The following is a 20068-nucleotide window of genomic DNA, read 5'->3' as shown; positions in this document are numbered from 1 at the left end:
AGGTCAGGCAGCATCAGGAATTCCTGATGAAGGGCTTATGCCTGAAACATTGGTTCTCCTGCTCCTCATATGTTGCCTGACCTTTTCCAGCACCACACTCTCAACCCCAACTGGTCCATGCTGTCTGTATGTCCACTTGCTCTCCAACTCCCAAACCAAGTGAAGAAGTCTCTGATTCTATCCCATTTAAGCTCTTTTGTCATTCTGAAGCTGGTTTGGAATACTAGATTGTGGTGGTAGATAATGAGTGATCGGCAGTGCGGATGCTGATTAACAGTTGTGTACATTTCTGCCAATGTAGTGAGCCCTGTCTTATTTTGTAAGATTCTGTGAAATGATGGACCATGATCTTAACTCTGGTTCTGTGTGCCTCAGGTGGGAGTGATTGACTTCTCGCTGTATTTGAAGGACGGAGCCCACAGCAGTAAAAGTGCTGAGGGGTAAGTGACCCTGTGTAACGTTGCTTTATCTAATCCTCTTGGATAACTCTGTACATGAACCTTCCATACCTCTGGCATATGCCCAAGTCTTTGCAGTCAGTTCATCACTTTGCAGTTTACTGCCACAGATGCACAGCAAGATCCCGGGCAAGCGACACACTGGTTTATAATGTTAACCAAAAACTGAAGTTGCTGGACAAACTCAGCAGGTCTGGAAGCAACTGTGGAGAGAAACAGAGTTAACACTTCAGGTCCAGTGACCCTTATTCAGAACAGGACCTGAAATGTTAACTGTGTTTCTCTCTGTCCATAGATGCTCCCAGACCTGCTGAGTGTCTCCAGAAATTTGTGTATTGGTTTGATTTCCAGCATCCACAGTTCTTTATAATGTACCCTGCTGCAGAATAAATAAATAAACAAACAAACAAACAAACAAACACCATTACCAGACATCGATCTGCTGAAACACCCAGAGATGTGTCTGTCCTTGTACATTATGATCTGATTGTACTGTGTGCAAAACAACCTTTCACTGTACTTGGGTACAACAACAAATCAAATCAAAAACTCCACTACAGTCTGTGCCTGAAGAGTTTGAGCTGGCTCCTAAGTTATGCAGTGAATTTCACAGAATTATGGGACTGAAGGAGGCCATTTGGCCCATTGTGCCTGCACTGGATCTATTCCCTAGCGCCAGTCTCCTGCCTTTTCCCCATGTCCCTGACCCCCATTTCAATCCAAATAACGATCCAATGCCTCTGTTGTCTCTGCCTCTGCCACATTTCCACCACAGACCCTGTCTACTCTGAGTGAAACAGACTTCTCTGACATTGCCCTTGCTTTAGTTGCAAGTCACTTTAAATGTATGCCATCTCATTCTTCTCTCTCTCTCAACGACCACCCCACCCCCCCCCGCCCAGCACCCCTGAGCAGAACCAGCTGCTCCCTATCCAGCTCCCTCACTAATTTGAAAACTTTTATTCAATCTCTCAGCTGCCTTCTCTCCAGAGAGGAGAGCTCCAATCTCTTCAATCCCTCCTTGTCCCTAAAGTTTCTTAGTCCTGGAGCCATTCTCTTACATCACTTCTGCGCTGTGCCCAATGGGTTCCCGTCCTTCCTGTAATGTGGCGCCCACACCTGTACACAATACTTCTCGTGAAACGCTGGCCATTCATGGTTGAAAATAACTCGAATTGAGTGATTCATGTAACATTTTGTTGTGGAGAACCTGTAAGTTAGATTTGCATTTCTGTAGTACCTCTGGCAGTCTTGGGACATCCTGAGGCAGTTTACAGAAAATCTTTATAAGTGCAGCTGCATGTTGTACATCAGAAAATGTGACCGGTGATTCACACATAGCAGGATCCCACCAATAGCAACGTGGCAATGGCTGGGTCATCTGATAGGGATGCGCACTGAGGCAGGAACGTTGTTTTCGACACTGAATAAATCCCCTGCTGCCAGATGTTTCCATGGGATCTTGTGTCAGCAAAGTACAGGAGCAGGGATATTTTGCTGCACTTATACAGGGGACTTGGTGATACCACCCCTGGAATATTATTGTGTGCAGCTTGGGTCTCCTTATCCGAGGAGGGGTGTTCTGGTGATGCAGGGAGTGCAGCAAAGGTTTCCCAGACTGACACTCTTCCTGTTCTGAGGAACAATTGCCAAACCAGAAATGTTAACTTTTGACTTTTCTTCACAGGTGCTTTCCAGCAAGTTTTTTTTTTGTTTTTTTTGTTCCTGGGGTGGTAGGACTGATTGGTTCAGTTAGGACTATATTCGCTCGAACTTAGAAGAAAGAGGGGAAATCTCATAGAAACCTATAAAATTCTAATAGGACTAGACAGGATAAACACAGGAAGGGCGTTTCCAATGAGCAAGCAGTCACAGTCTAGGGATATTGGGAAGGCCATTTCGGACTGATGAGGAGAAATCTCTTCACCCAGAGAGTGGGGAACCTGTGGAATGCCATCCCACAGGAAGTAGGTGGGGCCAAAGCATTGAATGTTTTCAAGAAGGATATAGTTCTCAGGGCTAAAGGGATTAGAGTGATTGAGATGTACAGCATGGAAACAGACCCTTCGGTCCAACATATCCATGCTAACCAGATATCCCAACCTAACCTAGTCCCATTTGCCAGGATTCCTGATAAAAGGCTTTTGCCCGAAATATCGATTCTCCTGCTCCTTGGATGCCACCTGACCTGCTGTGCTTTTCCAGCACCACACTCTCGACTCTGATCTCCAGCATCTGCAGAACTCACTTTTGCTATAACCCTCTTAAACCCTTCCTATTCATGTACCCATCCAGATGCCTTTTAAATATTGTAGTCGTACCAGCCTCCACCACTTCCTCTGGCAGCTCATTCCATACACGTACCACCCTCTGCGTGAAAATGTTGCCCCTTAGGTCTCTTTTATATCTTTCCCCTCTCTCACCCTAAACCTGTGCCCCTCTAGTTCTGGACTCCCCCACCCGACTTTGTCGATTTATCCTATCCATGCCCCTCATGATTTTGTAAACATCTATAAGGTCACCCCTCAGCCTCCAACGCTCCAGGGAAAACAGCCTCAGCCTGTTCAGCCTCTTCCTGTAGTTCAAACCCTCCAACCCTGGCAGGGTTGTAAATCTTTTCTGAACCCTTTTCAAGTTTCACAACTTCATTCCGATAGGAATGGGACCAGAATTGCTCACAATATTCCAAAAGTGGCCTAACTAATGTCCTGTACAGCTGCACCATATGGGGGGAAAAAGCAGGAACGGGGGACTGAGTTGGATGCTCAGCCGCGATCATACGGAATGGCAGAGCATGATTGAATCGCCTCCCCCTCTACTTCCTGTGTTTCAGTCTCGGATGACAAGTGATCGGAGGTTAATGGTCTTGCCTGAAAGTTGCTCTCTCTGAAAATGCAGCACTCTTTCAGTATTGCATCGGAGTGTCAGTCTGGATGTGATTGGGCTACAAGGGAGGTCTAACCCCACATCTTTCAGATTCTGAGGGGGGAGCATTAATGAGGGAATGCCACCAGGAGTTGGTGACCAGGTCTGCTTGTCACGTTTTAATGTTTGCTTAACTGTTGCACACTCAACCGATTTAAAAGCAGGAATTATCTCCTTTCCTAGGGATGGGCAAATTACTGCCATTTTGGATCAGAAAAACTACGTGGAAGAACTTAATCGACACCTAAGGTATGAAATAATGTGTTGGTGCAGGACTAGCTCTACTTTAAGAGTCAGGGTCAGAACTTTCACAAATCATCACAGACTGAGCAGCCCCTCCCTGCTCACTGTCCCCTGGTAAAGTGATTACAGAGCTGCTGTTTGCAGCTGGAGAGCTCGGGTCTCCAAGTTATAGGAACAATCGAGGTGTTGAGGAAGATGCCAGTGAAGAAATGATTTAGGAAGATGATACTGAAACTGAGATTGTCTAGCTCAGATATCTGAACGGACTGGGACACTGACTGCAGAACAGAGAAGATTGAAGGGTGCACTTACCGAGGTGTTAGTTATTCTCCAAGGCAGGTAATAGGGTTGACTTGGAGATGTTTCCGTTTGTGCTGGAGTCCAGAAATAGGACATCAATATGAAAGTCACTGATAAATCAATACGCGAATTCATGAGACTTTTATTTTAAGAATCAGAGAGTCCCTACAGTGTGGAAGCAGGCCACTCGGCCTATTGTGTCCACACCGACCCTCCAAAAAGCATCCCAACCAGAGCCACCCCCCTATCCTATCCCTGTAACCCTGTATTTCCCATGGCTAACCCTCCTGGCCTGCACATCCCTGGACACTATCTGCAATTTCCTATGGCCAATCCACCCTAACGTGCACATCTTCGGACTGTGGGAGGAAACCGGAGTACCCGGAGGAAACCTAAGGTGATAAGAATGTGGTGGCCATTCCCACAGTGATTGCTCAAGGTGAATAATATAGACCGATGTAAACCTGTGACGGAGGAGGGAACAGAGGGATGAGGTGGGCACTTGGCCTAAATGGCTAGTTTCTGTGCTGTAAATCCAAAACCTGCAAGTTATTCAATTACCATAAATGTTTTTCTTGCAGTGCAACTGTAAATAATCTACAAGCAAAAGTGGATGCGTTGGAGAAATCAAACACAAAGCTTACCGAAGAGGTCAGTGGAATTTGGTGCAGTTCATGCCTTGTTCTTCTGTGTGATCTGTCCAAGACAATGTGGCAGGCTGGGTATTAGAGAGGGAATCGCAGTAAATGTCTGACCATACCGGTGTGATGGCAGTGGAGGATTTGAATACCAGGGTGGACTTTGCTCATCCAGGTGCCTTTTGGGCTGGACTTTGACTTGCTGAGTACACTGAGCTTGTCAGATGAGGAGTAGCTGGGGATTCTGGGTCTGTACTTGATGGAATTTAGAAGGATGAGGAGGATCAATACTGAGAGGCCTGGGTAGAGTGGACATGGAGAAGATGTTTCCACTGGGAGGGGAGACTCTGATCTGAGGCACAGCCTCAGTGAAGGGGTGAAGGGAGATGGGGAGGAATTTCTTCAGCTCAAGGGTGGTGAATCTGTGGAAGTCATTGCCACAGAGAGCTGTGGAGGCCAAGTCATTGAGGATATTAAAGACAGAGATGGACAGGTTCTTGATTAGTAAAGGGATCAAGGGTCATGGGGAGAAGGCGGGAGAATGGGGTTGAGAAATATGTCAGCCACGATTGAAAGACGGAGCAGACTTGATGGGCCGATTGGCTGTGTTAGACAGTCCCGGCTCTGTGAGCCATATACTTTCGCTGTGTTCTGCCTGTCGGGGAGTGGGGGGGTAGCGCGTGGTATGGGGGTGCGGGTCGCTTTCATACTGTGGTAGTGCATCCTGTTTTTCATGGAAGATTAAAGTTTACATTATTTTCCCCCCCTCCCTACCCCCCCATTTACAGCTTGCAGTAGCAAACAACCGAATCATCACCTTGCAGGAAGAGACGGAACGAATTAAGCAGGAAAATGCCTTCTACTCCGACTCGACTCGGAAGAAGATGGAAGTAGGTACATTAGGAGGGGCGCACAGTGTTGGTTAAAATTCATCTCCAATCACTTTGCCCACCTTCCTTAAAACAGTAGGAAATTAATTTCAATAAGGAGAACCTGCGTTTATGTAGCATCTCTGCTGTGGTGGGACATCCTGAGGTAGTTCACTGTTTTAAATTAAACCTGCAGGAACTAAGCTGCCGCAACCTATTCCTAACCTATTGGCTGAATAAATCCCCCTGAACAATAGCTGGGTGAAGTGAATGTGTTTACGTTGCTTCCATTTTGTATGAATTGTTAAGAGTTCGTTTGCTGTTTCAGCTCTGAAATGGGAATTAGTCTCAGCAGCCAGTTTCTGCCTGGCATCTCTAGTTGGGGCAAGAGCGCTTAAACCCCTGTATTAAGTTCGCTGATTCATTTGGCTTTGCTGATCTAATAGTGATTTATTCCCCCAAATTGGATGTGGTTCGCTGAAAAGAACATCTCTGGAGGTATTTTATTCACTGGATCTTGATGGGACAGTAGCTCCATGTTAACTGGATCCAATTATGAATATTCCAATCAGTCTGGACCTCTTAACTCTGCAGGTACACTTGATGGGATTCAGGCCACACTGTAGAAAGGGAACAGTTTATCATGTGGTGATAAATCACTCTCAAGGTTCTATTTCTTTGTCACTTCTCTAGTTTCTTCTCAGTTCTTTTAAATCCCCATTGGTTAAGGAGATTGGATGTTAGCCCGATGATAGATTGAAGGTCCTACACTCCTGTGTTGTCTTTGTGCTGTTATAAACTCTTGTTCCCACTGAGTTTCTTCACCCTTTCATGGGACGTGGGTGTCCTGGCTGCCTGTCCCTAATTGTCCTTGATCCGAGTGGTTTACTGAGTCATTTTAGAAGGTAGTTAAGGATCAACCACATTGCTGTGGGTCTGGAGTCTGGCCAGACCAGTTAAGGACGGCAGATATCGTTTCCTCAAGGACTTTGGTGAACCAGATGGGTTTTGCAACAATCAGTGGTAGTTCACATGATCATCATTACTGAGACAAGAATTTTAATTCCAGATCTTTATGAACTGAATTTTAATTTTACCAGCCGTCCTGGATGAGTGTTTGATGTGTAATAACATTCAAGGCTGTGAACTGAATGTGTGAAAGTCAGACCAGTGTAGACAGTCGTGTATTTTTGACAGACCTAATGAGCTGAAGGGCCTCTGCTAAAGTGTCTGATTCTGTGAATCCATGTCTCCATTAGCCTTACCTGTGGTTTACTGGTCAGTCCAATTGTCATTACGCCACTGTCTTCCCATTGCGGTGTTCCAGGCCAAAGCTAAAAAGTGAGACATGAAGTCTACTGACCGAAATAACACATCGCGATAGCTCTCTTCGGCCAGACCCGAGGTGTTATTCCTGGTGGTGTTGCAATTCATAAATAGTACACTTCTTCATATCTCTGTGCAGGGGTAGGGGTTAAGCTAGTTAATGATTAAAGGTAGTCAGTAACAAACAAAACTAGCAAAGCATGTGGAAGCTAAATGGATGGCATTCACAGGGCATTCAGATTATCAAGACCAGTGGCTAAAAGCCAGACTATTGGAGGAGGTGGGTGAAAGAACAGCCAGTGTCTGTGAAGGAGGTGAGAATCAAAAATAATATAGGTCCTGAGGATACTGAAGTGTGAGAATTATAATGTGCAAGCTGTAATTTCAGGGTGAACTGTATCCACCGGAGAGAGCTGGAAGCTTCAGTGTTGAGTGGTTCCTCTCCATACCTGAGCATTAAATAAACAATCATCACCCGTCCCCCTGAGGTCCTCCATCAGTTTGTCAAATACCTACAACAGGATGATTCTAGTACTGGCAAAACACTGAATATAGCAGGTTTTAAAAAGTAAATCCAGGGATGGGATTTTTAGTGTCTGTAGGTCATGAAAGAATTTGGCACTGTTTTGTTTTTCTGACACTTTGCCCAATTTCTGAGGTCTAAAGTTCAATGCTTTTGTGTTTTGCAGGTGGGAAAGCCAGATGGGAATGTGGAGGGACAGGTTCCGAGACCCCCTCGCCAGGGGACAGATGATGTCCATACTGAGACCAGGAAACAACTGAAGGAGGAGACGCAGCTCCGTCTGGTCGGTCACTACAATGTGATAGGGTTATAGAATGATCACTGCACAAGGGTAGACCATTCAGTCCGTCTCCCATGCTGGCCCTTAAGGAGCAGCTGACCTATTTCCCCTGCCATGTTTCCCAGAGCGGTGTGGTCTGTGTTCTCCCCGTCAGATCTTGCAGATTCTGGGCCAGTGTGTTACAATCCAAGTCCTAGCCCAAAATGTGCCCTGTTCAGGTTTATCTTTTCCTGTTGGAATTAACTCCCCAGAAGGTCAGGATCCTGTCACCCTTTATTTACACGGGGAGAGTCCTTGACACTCATCCAGCTCTCAGAGCGAACAGAACCCCTAGCCCTCCTGTTTATATCTGTCAGCCAGGGCTCCCTGATTGGGGCTGTTAATTAGGTCTAATCAGGGAACTCTGATTCTCAAGTATACATAGTTGACATTGTTACGATCACTAGACTGTTCCTGTTCAATCAGCCAGTGAGAGGTGTCTAAACTCACCAGTACCCTGAGTCAGGTGAGTTTTTTAGTATTTTAAATCCATGTGTAAATATTTCGGATTATCAAGACCAGTGGCTAAAAGCCAGACTATTGGAGGAGGTGGGTGAAAGAACAGCCAGTGTCTGTGAAGGAGGTGGGAATCAAAAATAATATAGGACATGAGGATACTGAAGTGTGAGAATTATAATGTGCAAGCTGTAATTTCAGGGTGAACTGTATCCACCGGAGAGAGCTGGAAGCTTCAGTTTAAATCCACGTGTAAATACTGCTGTGGTTTAGTTAATCGGTAGATTGGATAGGCTGGGCAGGTGCTCCCTGGGCAGAGACAGACGTGAGGAATTTTGATTGAGGTTTTCAAAATCACGAGGGATCTGGGCAGAGCGGGGGGAGAGCGAGAGAGAGAAAACCAGGTCCCATTGGTGGAAGGATCAAGAATCCGAGGGCATTGATTGGTGAAGGCTGACAAAAGGAGTGATGATAAGATGAGGATAAACGTTTTGCAGTCATTGAGTGGTTAGGATCTGGGATGGACTGTCTGAGAGTGTGGGGGAGGCAGTGGTTAGGGTCTGGGATGGACTGTCTGAGAGTATGGGGGAGGCAGTGGTTAGTGTCTGGGATGGACTGTCTGCGAGTGTGGGGCAGGCAGTGGTTAGGGTCTGGGATGGACTGTCTGAGAGTGTGGGGCAGGGGGGAGACTGTGTGTGTGTGTGTGTGTGTGTGTGTGTGTGTGTGGCGCAGTGTGGATGTCTAGTGCCAGGTGCACAGTAAAGGCAAGCTGTTTCAGACTAAGAAAAAGAGAAGTTGCTGAGCTTTGAGGTTGGGGAATCTTTGAAAATTTCCACGCCACAGGGTTTTTGACCGAAACTGATACATTTGTAGTTTCTAATGACATCAAGCAACGTGGAATAGCACAGTAAAACAACACCAATGTAGATGATCAGCCATAATCTCGGGGACTGACTAGCTTACTCCAACTACTCCCTGTACATCCTGCAAACTGAGCTAACTAACTCCTGCTTAGAGTCACACAGCACAGAAATAGACCCTTCAGTCCAATCAGTCCATGCTGAACATAATCCCAAACTAAACTGGTCCCACCTGCCTGTACCTGGTCCATATCCCTCCAAATGTCCTGTCTCCAACAGTATAATAAAGCAGTTAGAGCTCAGCAAGGCCATTCAGCCCAGTTTGGATGGGTTGTTGGGGTATAGAGTGATGGGCTCAATTCAGTGGTTAGGGTCTGGAATGGACTGTCTGAGATCACAGGAAGAACATTCTGAACCTCTCCCCTCGCCTGCAGCGCAGTGACCCTCAGGTTTGCACGTGAGCAGAGGTTACTGGAAGCGCTCTGGGATTTGATTCCACTTTATTATATTAAGTCTTTAAAGAAACATTTGTTTGAGTTTTAGCTGCAAGAAACTGCACTGTTGGGCTCACAATCCTTGAGTAATTTGTGTTGGTTGGGTTAGGAATTTGACAGGAATGAGAGAAAGGGAAGAAAATTTTGTAAAAGGTCTGTGGTTCTCAACAGTAATTTCGGAGTTGACTCCATGTTCTTTTATGAGTGTCATCTTTATGAATTGGTCAGGTGGCTATTACTTTGTGAAGTGAAATGCAGTGATCGTGGGGCAATTTGAGTGATTTCCAGTGTCCTCTAGGATCAAGGACACTGCTAAAGAAACTACAAGGAAGCGATGAGAAATCTTTACACACAACGAGTTAGAATCATAGAATCCTGATAGCAGGACATTCAACCCATCGAGTCACACCAACCCGAGGGACAGTATCCCTTTACCTTATCCTGTAACCCAAGGTGTTGTGCTCTGTGCAAAGCGATGTTGGAAGCAGATTCCATCAGAACTCTCAAAAGGCAATTGGATAGATTCCCTACAGTGTGGAAACAGGCCCTTCGGCCCAACAAGTCCACACAGACCCTCCGAAGAGTAATCAACCCAGCCCCATTTCCCTCTGACTAATGCACCTAACACTATGGGCAATTCACCTGACCTGCACATCTTTGGACTGTGGGAGGAAATCAGAGTACCTGGAAAAAACCCACGCAGACACAGGGAGAACGTGCAAACTCCACTAGACAGTTGCCCAAGGCTGGAATCGAACCTGGCACCCTGGTGCTGAGAGGTAGCAGTGCTAACCACTGAGTCACCATGCTGCAAGGAAGAAATTGCAGGGCTATGGGGAACTCTTTCAAAGAGATAGCCAAGACTGAATGGGCCCCAATGGTACCACCTCCACGTGCTGTGCCAGTTTGTAGTTTAAATACTCACTGAAGGACCAGAATGGGATCTGGGGGAATATCTGTTTGTGTAGAAACTAATTTAAACTTTCCACCTCTGGCTGGTTTAGGATGTTGAGAAAGAGTTGGAGGTTCAGATTGGTATGAAGCAAGAGATGGAACTAGCTATGAAAATGCTGGAAAAAGACATCTGTGACAAACAAGACGTGTTGGTAACATTCCGGCAGCAGCTGGACGATGTCCAGGCTCTCAACCATGAACTGTCTCAAAAACTTCAGGTAAGCAACACAGCGAGTTGGTGCAGCAACAACAAAAACATTGATATAGTGCCTTATGATGTAGAAACACCAGCTGGTGCTTGACATGGGCAGTGTGTTCCCTCAGTATTTGTGTGCTGCTGATAGGAAACACTAGCTTTCATGCTGACCTGGCTAGCAGCTCTTTGAGTATGGCTACAATACAGGTCGCAGTTCAACAAGGCAGCTACACCACTGTGTTTTCAAAAGAGCAGTTCACAACGGCTTCATCAGGAAGGCCTCACCAATGGCATCCCCGTCTGGTGGTAGCGGTGACCAAAGAAGATTTACCCATTTGCCTGTCCTTAGCGGTGTCACACCACACCGTGCAGTGAATTAATATTGGGCAGCTCAAACAAGATTCCAAATTTAAAGCAGTCCTTGTAGATCAGAAACAAAATCCCAAATTTCTGGGAAACCCCAGCATGTCTGTTAGCACCCGTGGAGAGAAAGCAAAGTTAATGTTTCAGGTCTAGCGGCCCAGGTCTGTTTCCAAGTCTAGTTCTGAGGGACAGTCACTGCACCCAAAACGTTAACTCTGATTTCTCTCCTCAGGTACTGTCGGACCTACTGAGTTTTCCCAACAATTTCTGGGATTAACGTCCATAGTTCTTTGGGATTTGCATAGACAGGATTGTTAGGAAGGCATTTGGCATACTTGCCTTCATTGCTCAGACCTTTGAGTATAGGAGTTGCGATGTCATGTTGAGGTTGTACATGATGTTGGTGAGGCCTCTTCTGGAACACTGTGTCCAGATCTGGCCGTCCGGTTATAGGAAGGATATTATTAAACTGGACAGTGTTCAGAAAAGATTTAGCGGGATGTTGCTGGGAATGGAGGGATTGAGTCATAATGAGAGGCTGGATAGAATGGGATTTCTTTTCCATGGAGTGTAGGAGGTTGAGTGGTGACCTTCTAGAGGTTTATAAAATCATGAGGGGCATATACAGGGTAAATAGACAAGCTCTTTTTCCTGGGTTGGGGAGTCCAGAACTAGAGGGTATAGGCTTAAGGTGACAGAGGAAAGATTTAAAAGGGATCTAAGGGGCAAAATTTTCAGGCAGAGTGTGGTACGTGTATGGAATGCGCTGCCAGAGGAAGTGGTGGAGGCTGGTACAATTACAACATTTAAAAGGCATCTGGATGGGTATAGGAATAGGAAGGGTTTGGAGGGATGTGAGTCAAATGCTGACAAATGGGATTAGATTAGTTAAGGATAACTGGTCGGTATAGACAAGTTGAACCAAAGGATCTGTTTCTGTGCTCTACATCTCTATGGCTCTCTCACACACTCTCTTGCAATCTCAGTGCTGCCAGACCTGCTGGGTTTCTCCAGAATTTCCTGTTTGTATTCCCGATCTCCAACATTGGGAGTATTTTATTTTCAATAGGATGTCTTTGAGCAGGCAGGGAAAGGTGGGGAAGTGATGGATTTTAGAGAAAGGTGGGGATGAGCTGGGTTAGGGTAAGGTCAGGAATCGAGGGTGATTTGAGCTCCGAGGTGTGACGGAACAGTAGGTAATGGTAGTGTTAATGGTTGTAGAAGAGACTAAGTTTACATCCACAGGAGGTGTTAATAGCGGAGTCAAAGTACATCAATTTGAAAGGGAGAAAGTGAGAGGGGCCTGGGGATGTGGGGGACATGAAACCCCCCCCCAGGGGGATTGAGTTTAACATGCTCCATATTGGGAGCTGTGGGTTATACGTTCCCTAAACACACTGAGGGACTCGTGTCAGACAGACTTGGGTCGGTCTCTCATGGTTTCGTTATTTAACTGTTTTGCAAATTGTGGTTCTTTTCTGAAATGTCACAGGGCTCTGATAATGTGATTAGACAGAAGAATGAAATCATTACTCGTTTGGAGGAGAAAGCGAATCAGATGAGCTGTACGATTAAACAGCTGGAGCGAAGGTAAATGAACAGCAAGTGTGGGTACGGTCGGTTTGTGGGTTACTTGGGAAATCCATGTCTGTCCCCACTCTGAACAGCAGAGTGCTGTTTTATGAAGCAACAAATATCCCCATGTCGAACTGAGAGCTGGGATACAAGAGGAGGATTTGGGTGATTTTCCACTCAGGAGGGCCCCCCTCTCAGTAATAATCCTGGATGGAATAACCATCACAGCTAAAACCTGGCACCTGTGGGCTGTTTAATGCGTAGCATGGTTTTAATACTGGGGTATGTTTAGCTCTCTCTGCCTTTCACTCCCAGCATGGTGGCTCAGAGGCTGCCATTGCTGCCTCACAGCACCAGGGACCCAGGTTCAATTCCACCCTTGAGCAACTGTACAAACTCCACACAGACATTCTCCCCGTGTCTGTGTGAGTTTCCTCCGGGTGCTCCGGTTTCCCCTCTCAGTCCAAAAGATGTGCAGGTCAGGTGAATGGGCCATGCTAAATTGCCCATAGTGTCTAGGGCTGTACAAGCTAGGTGGGTTAGCGATAGACAATGCAGGTTTACAGTGTTAGGGTAGGGAGTGGGGCTGGGTTGGATGCTCTCCAGAAGGTCACTGTGGACTCAATGGGCTGAATGGTCTGCTTCCATATTGGAGGGATTCTGATTCCTGTGACTGCTCCAGTCCCCTGTATGTTGGCTTTGATTGTATCTTGCCCCATTCCTTGGTGCACGTTGCACCCCTTGGCACCCCATGCTGCCTCGTGCTGACACTCCCATTCCCAGCATCACTGTCCCCATTGTGTCATTGGCGTTACCTCGGTCAAAGGAATTAAACTGAATGGATCGTCCTATTCCAGTGTGGGAATGCTGTGAACTGTATGCTCCCGAGTATGGTCAGACCATGAGGGAGTGAAGTTGTGCGTGTGAGAGAGTGTGCATGTTAAAAATATGAACCCTATAGAAACTAGGAGCAGCAGGCGGCCATTTGGCCCGTCAAGCCTGCTCCGCCATTCAGTATGATCATGACCAATCATCCATGCCAGTCCCCTGTTCCCACTTTCTCCCCATACCCTTTAATCCCTTTAGCCCTGAGAACGTTCAATGGCCTCAACTGCTTTCTGTGGCAGAGAATTCCACATGCTCCCCACTCTCTGGGTGAAGAGATTCCTACCCCTTATCCTTACACGGTGACCCTGGCGATCATTGGCAACATTCATCCTGACTTTACTCTGCCTTGACCAGTTGGAATTTTATAGGTTTCAGTGAGATCTCTCCCCTCCCCCCTCCCCCCCCCCCCCCCCCCCCCCCCCCATCTTCCAAGCTCCAGTGGATACAGTCCTGATTGATCCAGTCGGTCTTCATACCTCAGTCCTCTGACAAAAAGTGTGGTGCTGGAAAAGCACAGCCGGTCAGGCAGCATCCGAGGAGCAGCAGATGAGCATAAGCTGTTCATCAGGAATGATGGGGTGGTCCAAGTGGGCCGAGAGACATGGGAGGCGGGTAGGACTGTGGGGCATTTGCTGGGGACGTGATAGAATGTCGATCTAATGTGGATTTCACTAGTTTCCTTATCTCCCTGACCCCCACCTCGTCCCAGATCCAACCCTCCAACTCAGCACCGCCCTCTTGAACTGTCGCACCTGTACATCTTCCTTCCCACCTATCTGCTCCACTCTCCCTCTAACCTATCACTTTCACCCCCACCTCCCTCTACCAATCACATTCCTAGGTACCTTACCCAAGTCCCACCCCCCCTCCCATTTATCTCTCTGCCCCCTTGGGGCCACCCCCTCAATCCTAATGAAGAGCTTATGCTCGAAATGTCGATTTCCCTGCTCCTCAGATGCTGCCTGACCTGCTGTGCTTTTCCAGCACCAAACTCTTGGACTCTGGTCTCCAACATCTGCAGGCCTCACTTCCTCTCAGTCCTGCCGTCCCAGGAATCAGTCTGGTGAATCTTCACTGTGCTCTCTCCATCCCCTCGCATCTGCCCCACCATTCTGTCGTGTCCCAGACAGTGACCACCTTCACGAGCTGGACAGGGGCCTGGGAGAGCTGTAACAAAGTTCACCGCTGTGCACTGAGTAGATTGATCTGAGATAAATAGCAGTTGTCTCTGCAAGTTTTGAGAAGGTTTGTAGCTCAGGATGAGGTTCTGGATGTAGATTTGCTCGCTGAGCTGGAAGGTTTGTTTTCAGGAGGCCAACTGAAGATGTTGGATCAGTGGTGCTGGAAGAGCACAGCAATTCAGGCAGCATCCGACAAGCAGTGTCAGATGCTGCCTGAACTGCTGTGCTCTTCCAGCACCACTGATCCAGAATCTGGTTTCCAGCATCTGCAGTCATTGTTTTTACCCCACTGAAGATGTTACCTAGTAGGATGACAAATGTCTGGAAATGAATCTTCCAGCTCAGCGAGCAAACTACATCTAATAGTTGTCTCTTCGACAGACTCAACACCTTTGTTCAATTAATTTTTCCAAATTTTTATATAAACAGAATGCTGTTTGAGAGTTCCATTTCCAGATTCCAGTCTGGATCTCTCCATTGTTTTAGATAGCTCTCATGGAGGCCATTCAGTCCCTTCTGTCTGCAATGGCTCTGTGAAAGAGTTGGGTTAACCTCACTCCATTGTTTTCCCAGTAAATTGTACTCCGTATCCTGCATTGCTTGTTCGCCCTCTCCATCTCGCATTCTTGCCCCCCCCCCGCCTCACTCTCGTGTGTCGCCTCTCACGCTCTCTGTCTCTGTCCTGTGCACAGTCTGCTGCACTTTCTCTTTGTGTCAGCTATAAACAAACCTGACGCTGGGCGTTTGCCTGAATCTGTCAGAAATGCTGCTCAAGTGAAATTCGATCAGCATCGCGTCTGATGTCTGGAAGCTTTCTCCTCTGATACGGTCCCCAGGGTTGCTGCTTGCCTCTGCCTGAATTGTTCCCCTCTAGTGGTTTAGTTACAGAGTATGTGTGATGGGGCAGGAGGCACTGTTTGTTGAAGATGGTTCCCCCTCCCTGCCCACTCGATTTGGATGGTTGGGCATTTCAACTTGTCCTTTTATTCAAACACCACCACCTGTTGCAGAGACAGTGTGCAGAATATACACGCCAGCCTCTGAGAACGTCAAACTCTGGGACAGTGTGGGTTGGAGGTGGAAGGGGGTCAGCACTCGCAGGGGCAAGGCCAGTTTATGCAGAGAAACAACCAGAAATTGTTGGAAAAGCTCAATGGGTGTGACAGCATCTGTGGAGAGAAATCAAAGTTAATAATTTGGGTTGAGTGACCCTTCCTCAGAACAGTTCACAGAGAGATCCATTTAATTCACTGAACAAACAACCGCTTCAACAGTGCATAGTCTATTGACTTTTGTTTTAAGGAAAAAGAGTCTGTATGAACTACAATCACTAATGCCAGTTATGGTCCGGAGGCTCAGTGGTTAGCACTGCTGCCTCACGGTGCCAGGGACTCAGGTTTGATTCCAGTCTTGGGACCACTGTATGGAGTTTGTACTAGGTGGAATGGCCACGGGAAATGCAGGGTTGCAGGGATAGGGTAGAGGCTGGATGTGGGTGGGGTGCTCTTCTCAGGGTCAGCGTCAACTCGATGGGCGAAATGGCCTGCTTCCACACTAGAGGGATTCTGTGATACCACGGCATGCCCCTTCCTTCAGTAAGATGCAGCTGGTGGAAGGGAGTTATGTCTTGTGTAAAAAAAAAACAGTGAGTGGATCATTTCTCCCAATCAATCCTCACTGCTCCAGCCAGTGATTCTGAGAGGCTGCTTGCACCCAGAGGTGGGGACACTAATATAATTGAAGTAATTTCCCCTTGCTGCAGACTCCATCCTGTTGTTCCTCCCCAGACCCCCCACTCAACACTCTTCCCTGCCTTCTGTATGAGAGAGATGGCTGGAAGGGGACCACGTGGACCTGATGGGGATAGTGCCCTGCACACAAGCATTTCCAAAGCAGTGTTTGTACCTGTACAATCTCGGGGGTGATGAGTGTGTTGAAACTGATTTTAAAACGCAAATGCTTAGCTCAAAAGACGAATTTAACCTGAACGTTTGTTCATGGAAATTCTGTTTACTGTGTTTCTCTTTCTTTCTCCTTATTTTTGTTTCATCTTCCCTATTGTTTTTTTTTTGTTCTTGCAATCTCTCTCACCTACCACCTTCCCTTTTTGCCCTGTCTCAAAAAAGTGAAAATGATTTGATGAAGCAAGCTAGGAATCTAAACACTGCAGCAGGAAAGCTGGTACAGAGACACTAGGCACCCAGAGGAGAAGACATTCTACTAGCTCGGCAACAGAAGAGAGAACCTTTTTTTTCAAAGTTGTGGTTACAGTTTGAAGTGCAGCATTTCTTTTTCCCCAATTTAAAAATCAATACAGAGAGATGTTTATTATAGTATTTGAGTACTTCATGTTTCACTGGCAGCCCTTTTATAGCCACCATTTCCCTGGCCTGGTTTTGTTACTGCTCTGTGAATGGTGCGATACTCTTGAGAGTCATTGACCACTGGCAGCAGAGATCCCCTTTCAAAGTAGTTGTTGTTTTAACTTGGGGCACAGGTTCGAGTGCAATTGAGTCGCTGTTGATTGAGCTTGTCTAAGTTGAATACGTTGCAAAACTTAAATTTTATAATCTTAGCTATTTAAGTTTGCACAGTGGATTTGCCTTATTATCTCACACACATCTTCGCTGTCTCCCTACATTACCTGAAGTGTTTCATTAAAAAGATCCATTTGACCAGTTTAGTGTATGGAGTGACTGCCAACTGGGATAACCTCCAGGCTGCAGAGTACTGCACTGGATGCAGTGATAACCCCTCTGGCTCTAGCAGAGCAAGACTGAGTTTAGAGTTTGAAACAGATTGGGTTTGATGGATGTGGGCTTCAGAGATCAACCCACAAGTTCACTCTTCCTGGTTTGTCCCTGACCAATTCTGCTCAGCTTTTGGTTTCTCTTTGTCGCTGAATGGCGCCCATTGGAAATATCAGGAATGTTGGTTTCGCAAGGTCCCGAGTTGAGCAAGTGTTTTGGTCCAGGCAAGTTTTTTTCTGAGGTGTGCTGGAGTCGAATTTATTGAGGGCACTTTATTGCATGAGGAAATTGCATGATGATGATTAGCGAAGTGGACTCGATGGGCCAAATGGCCTTACTTCCACTCCTATGTCTTATGGAAAGCAGTAAAGGAGGTGCAGCATGACCAACTATACTTGTGTTCTGTTTGGTAAAGTGGGGATTGCTCGTAGATTAGGAATGCCATCTAATAATTCCAGCACTGATTAAATGGGTGGGATTGTTCAGAAAGTATTTTTTTTTAAATACAAACAGCTTGAGAGATGATGGAGACTGAGAGTAGGATCAGGTTAAATGGAAATGCAGAGCTTTGATGATACATGACAGAGGTGTTGAGAAATGATACATTGGACACAGCAGTTCCCATGTTTTCACTTCATGGCTGGTTCACTGCTTTAAGCTCAGAGAATCTCAGTTTCATAACTTTAGACAAACACATTGACAATTTTTCAATTCCAAATTCTGCAACATGAAATGGTGTGGTGATGATGATAAGATTTCACTCTAATAATTTAGGATGCGATTGTTTGCAAATGAAAGCTGCCACACGTTATAATGCCTTTTGGGCTTCAACTGGACAATCCAATTTGGCCAAACCCCATTTTGGGTAAATTCTGTTGAAAGGGATCAGGTGCTGAAACCATTGTGTGAGACGCATGAAGAGGCCATTCAGCCCCTTGATCCTGTTCTGCCAGTTGTTGCAATCTTGAATAATCTGTGACCTTACTAGTACACATTCCCAGGTGTTCCAACAGGACCTCCTGTTCAAAGTAAACTTACAGTGGGCTGATGCCAAAACACAACTGGATTTTAACTTAACCTTAGAGGATCCAGAATTAAGTAGCATATGTGGAATTAATTGTGACTTGTGTGGGACTAAATGGTTGCTTTCAGAGATGAACCAATTTTCAACAAATTAGATAATGCAGGAGTTAATCGTGCAACCAATATCAGCTTTTGCACAATCCTGTCCAGAATTATTTTTTATTTAAACTTGCCTAGATCGATTGTGTTAATGATGATCTGTTGGCAGTTGCACTGGAGTTAATTCTGGTGCAAGATGTGTTTTTGCTGGGGGCAAAATAATGTCAACAAAGACTTATTTTGTTAATTAACCATCATTATTGTGAACTGTGTAGTAATAGATCCAAATAAACACATTGAAAGAAACCTTCTCACTGTCTGGAACCTCTTTCCTTTGTCGAGATTGCCAGTGTGTTTCTTTTTCTTTGTTTCTAACCATCATTGAGTTGTTTTTTTTTTTGTTTTTGTTTTTAAATTTGATCTATTCCCACCCCTTCACCTGCTGCATCCACCACATTCATTCCCCCCCCCCCCTTTCTCTCTCTCTCTCTCTCTCTCTCTCTCTTTCTTTTGTTTTACCACCACCTCATCCGATTCAAATCCCAGATTGCAACAGACACAACACAACTGGCAGTTGGCTGAGGAAGCCAACTATCTCTTCAAGCAGGAGTTTGGGGAGAAGATCATCAGTCTGCAGAACGAAGTGGAAAAACTCACAAAGCAACGGTAGGTGAACCCCTGACCACTCTGTCGACTTGTGGGGGGCAGGGGAGGGTGAAATGGCTGTTCACTGCAAACTGGAGCTTTTGATGTGGATAATCTGGTTTGCTTTATCCATTGAATGTTCAAAGAAAACAAGAATTTGGGTCTGGAGTTGGCCATGTTGGCTCTGGCTCTTGCCATCCAAGAAGAGATGTTGGCCAATGTACTTCAGATTCACCCCCAGATTCCATCATTCCTTTCGTTCCCTCCAAAGATGTACTGTCCTCCATCTGGAATAGACTCTGAGCATGTGTATCAGATCGGGTTAGAGAAATCCAAATAATTTTGAGCAAAGACATTGCCCCTTAGCTCAGTCCTAAATGGTTTCTAGACTGCAAGGTCTGACCTTTTTGTCAAATGCTGTCTGTTTTGGGGAGGTGTATAGTACAGGTCATTCTGTGATAATGCACGTTCTGTTAACCTGAATTTGCTATAATGTGATTGACGAATTGGGGACTCTGTTTCTAAAGTGCAAACTTTTAGCAATGTGTTGGCTGTACCGTGATTACATCACAAACACTTCAAGTGCCATTTCTAAAACTGGCAATAAATGCCAGCCCAGCCAGCGATACCCACATCCCAAACAAATAATTTAAATATTGACAAACTCTACGTGAGACAGCCTTGATGTCCACTCCATTCATTTGTGGGTGTTGTTTAGGTAGAAAGTGATCCAGGTAAAATTGCTCCAGTTGAGAAAGAGACATTAGCAATTAATCAGAGTGTTAGTTCCACAAAGACTTGATTTGTAGGAAATTCATTTTGTCCACAGACCACCCCAAACTCTTAAGAGTCCACAGGCCATAAGACAAAGGAACAAATTTAGACCATTTGGCCCATCAAATCTTCACCATTCCGTCACAGCTATGTTTCTGAACTCCATTCTCCTGCCTTCTCCCCGTATCCCTTGATCCCCTTACTAATCA

General features: G+C 46.0%; 1 protein-coding gene across 8 annotated transcripts in view; it reads left to right on the top strand.

The window, feature by feature from the left end:
• The window catches only part of rufy3 (RUN and FYVE domain containing 3), a 68514-nt gene that overhangs the window by 34846 nt on the left and 13600 nt on the right, over window positions 1–20068 (top strand). For 5 of the 8 annotated variants that reach the window (XM_043674476.1, XM_043674475.1, XM_043674477.1 and 2 more), the window contains 8 exons: window positions 376–440; window positions 3567–3632; window positions 4508–4577; window positions 5353–5454; window positions 7449–7565; window positions 10416–10583; window positions 12417–12514; window positions 18987–19106. In XM_043674476.1, coding sequence (XP_043530411.1) covers window positions 376–440; window positions 3567–3632; window positions 4508–4577; window positions 5353–5454; window positions 7449–7565; window positions 10416–10583; window positions 12417–12514; window positions 18987–19106 — 806 coding nt within the window. Of the gene's footprint in view, window positions 1–375; window positions 441–3566; window positions 3633–4507; window positions 4578–5352; window positions 5455–7448; window positions 7566–10415; window positions 10584–12416; window positions 12515–16694; window positions 18747–18986; window positions 19107–20068 lie in introns of those variants that run through there. The other 3 variants (XM_043674480.1, XM_043674481.1, XM_043674482.1) reach the window with 1 other exon arrangement.

This window comes from Chiloscyllium plagiosum, chromosome 32, assembly GCF_004010195.1.
Source record: "Chiloscyllium plagiosum isolate BGI_BamShark_2017 chromosome 32, ASM401019v2, whole genome shotgun sequence".
Taxonomy (NCBI): domain Eukaryota; kingdom Metazoa; phylum Chordata; class Chondrichthyes; order Orectolobiformes; family Hemiscylliidae; genus Chiloscyllium; species Chiloscyllium plagiosum.
Note: the sequence above shows the minus strand (reverse complement) of the source record. Positions and strands in the feature narration are given on the sequence as shown.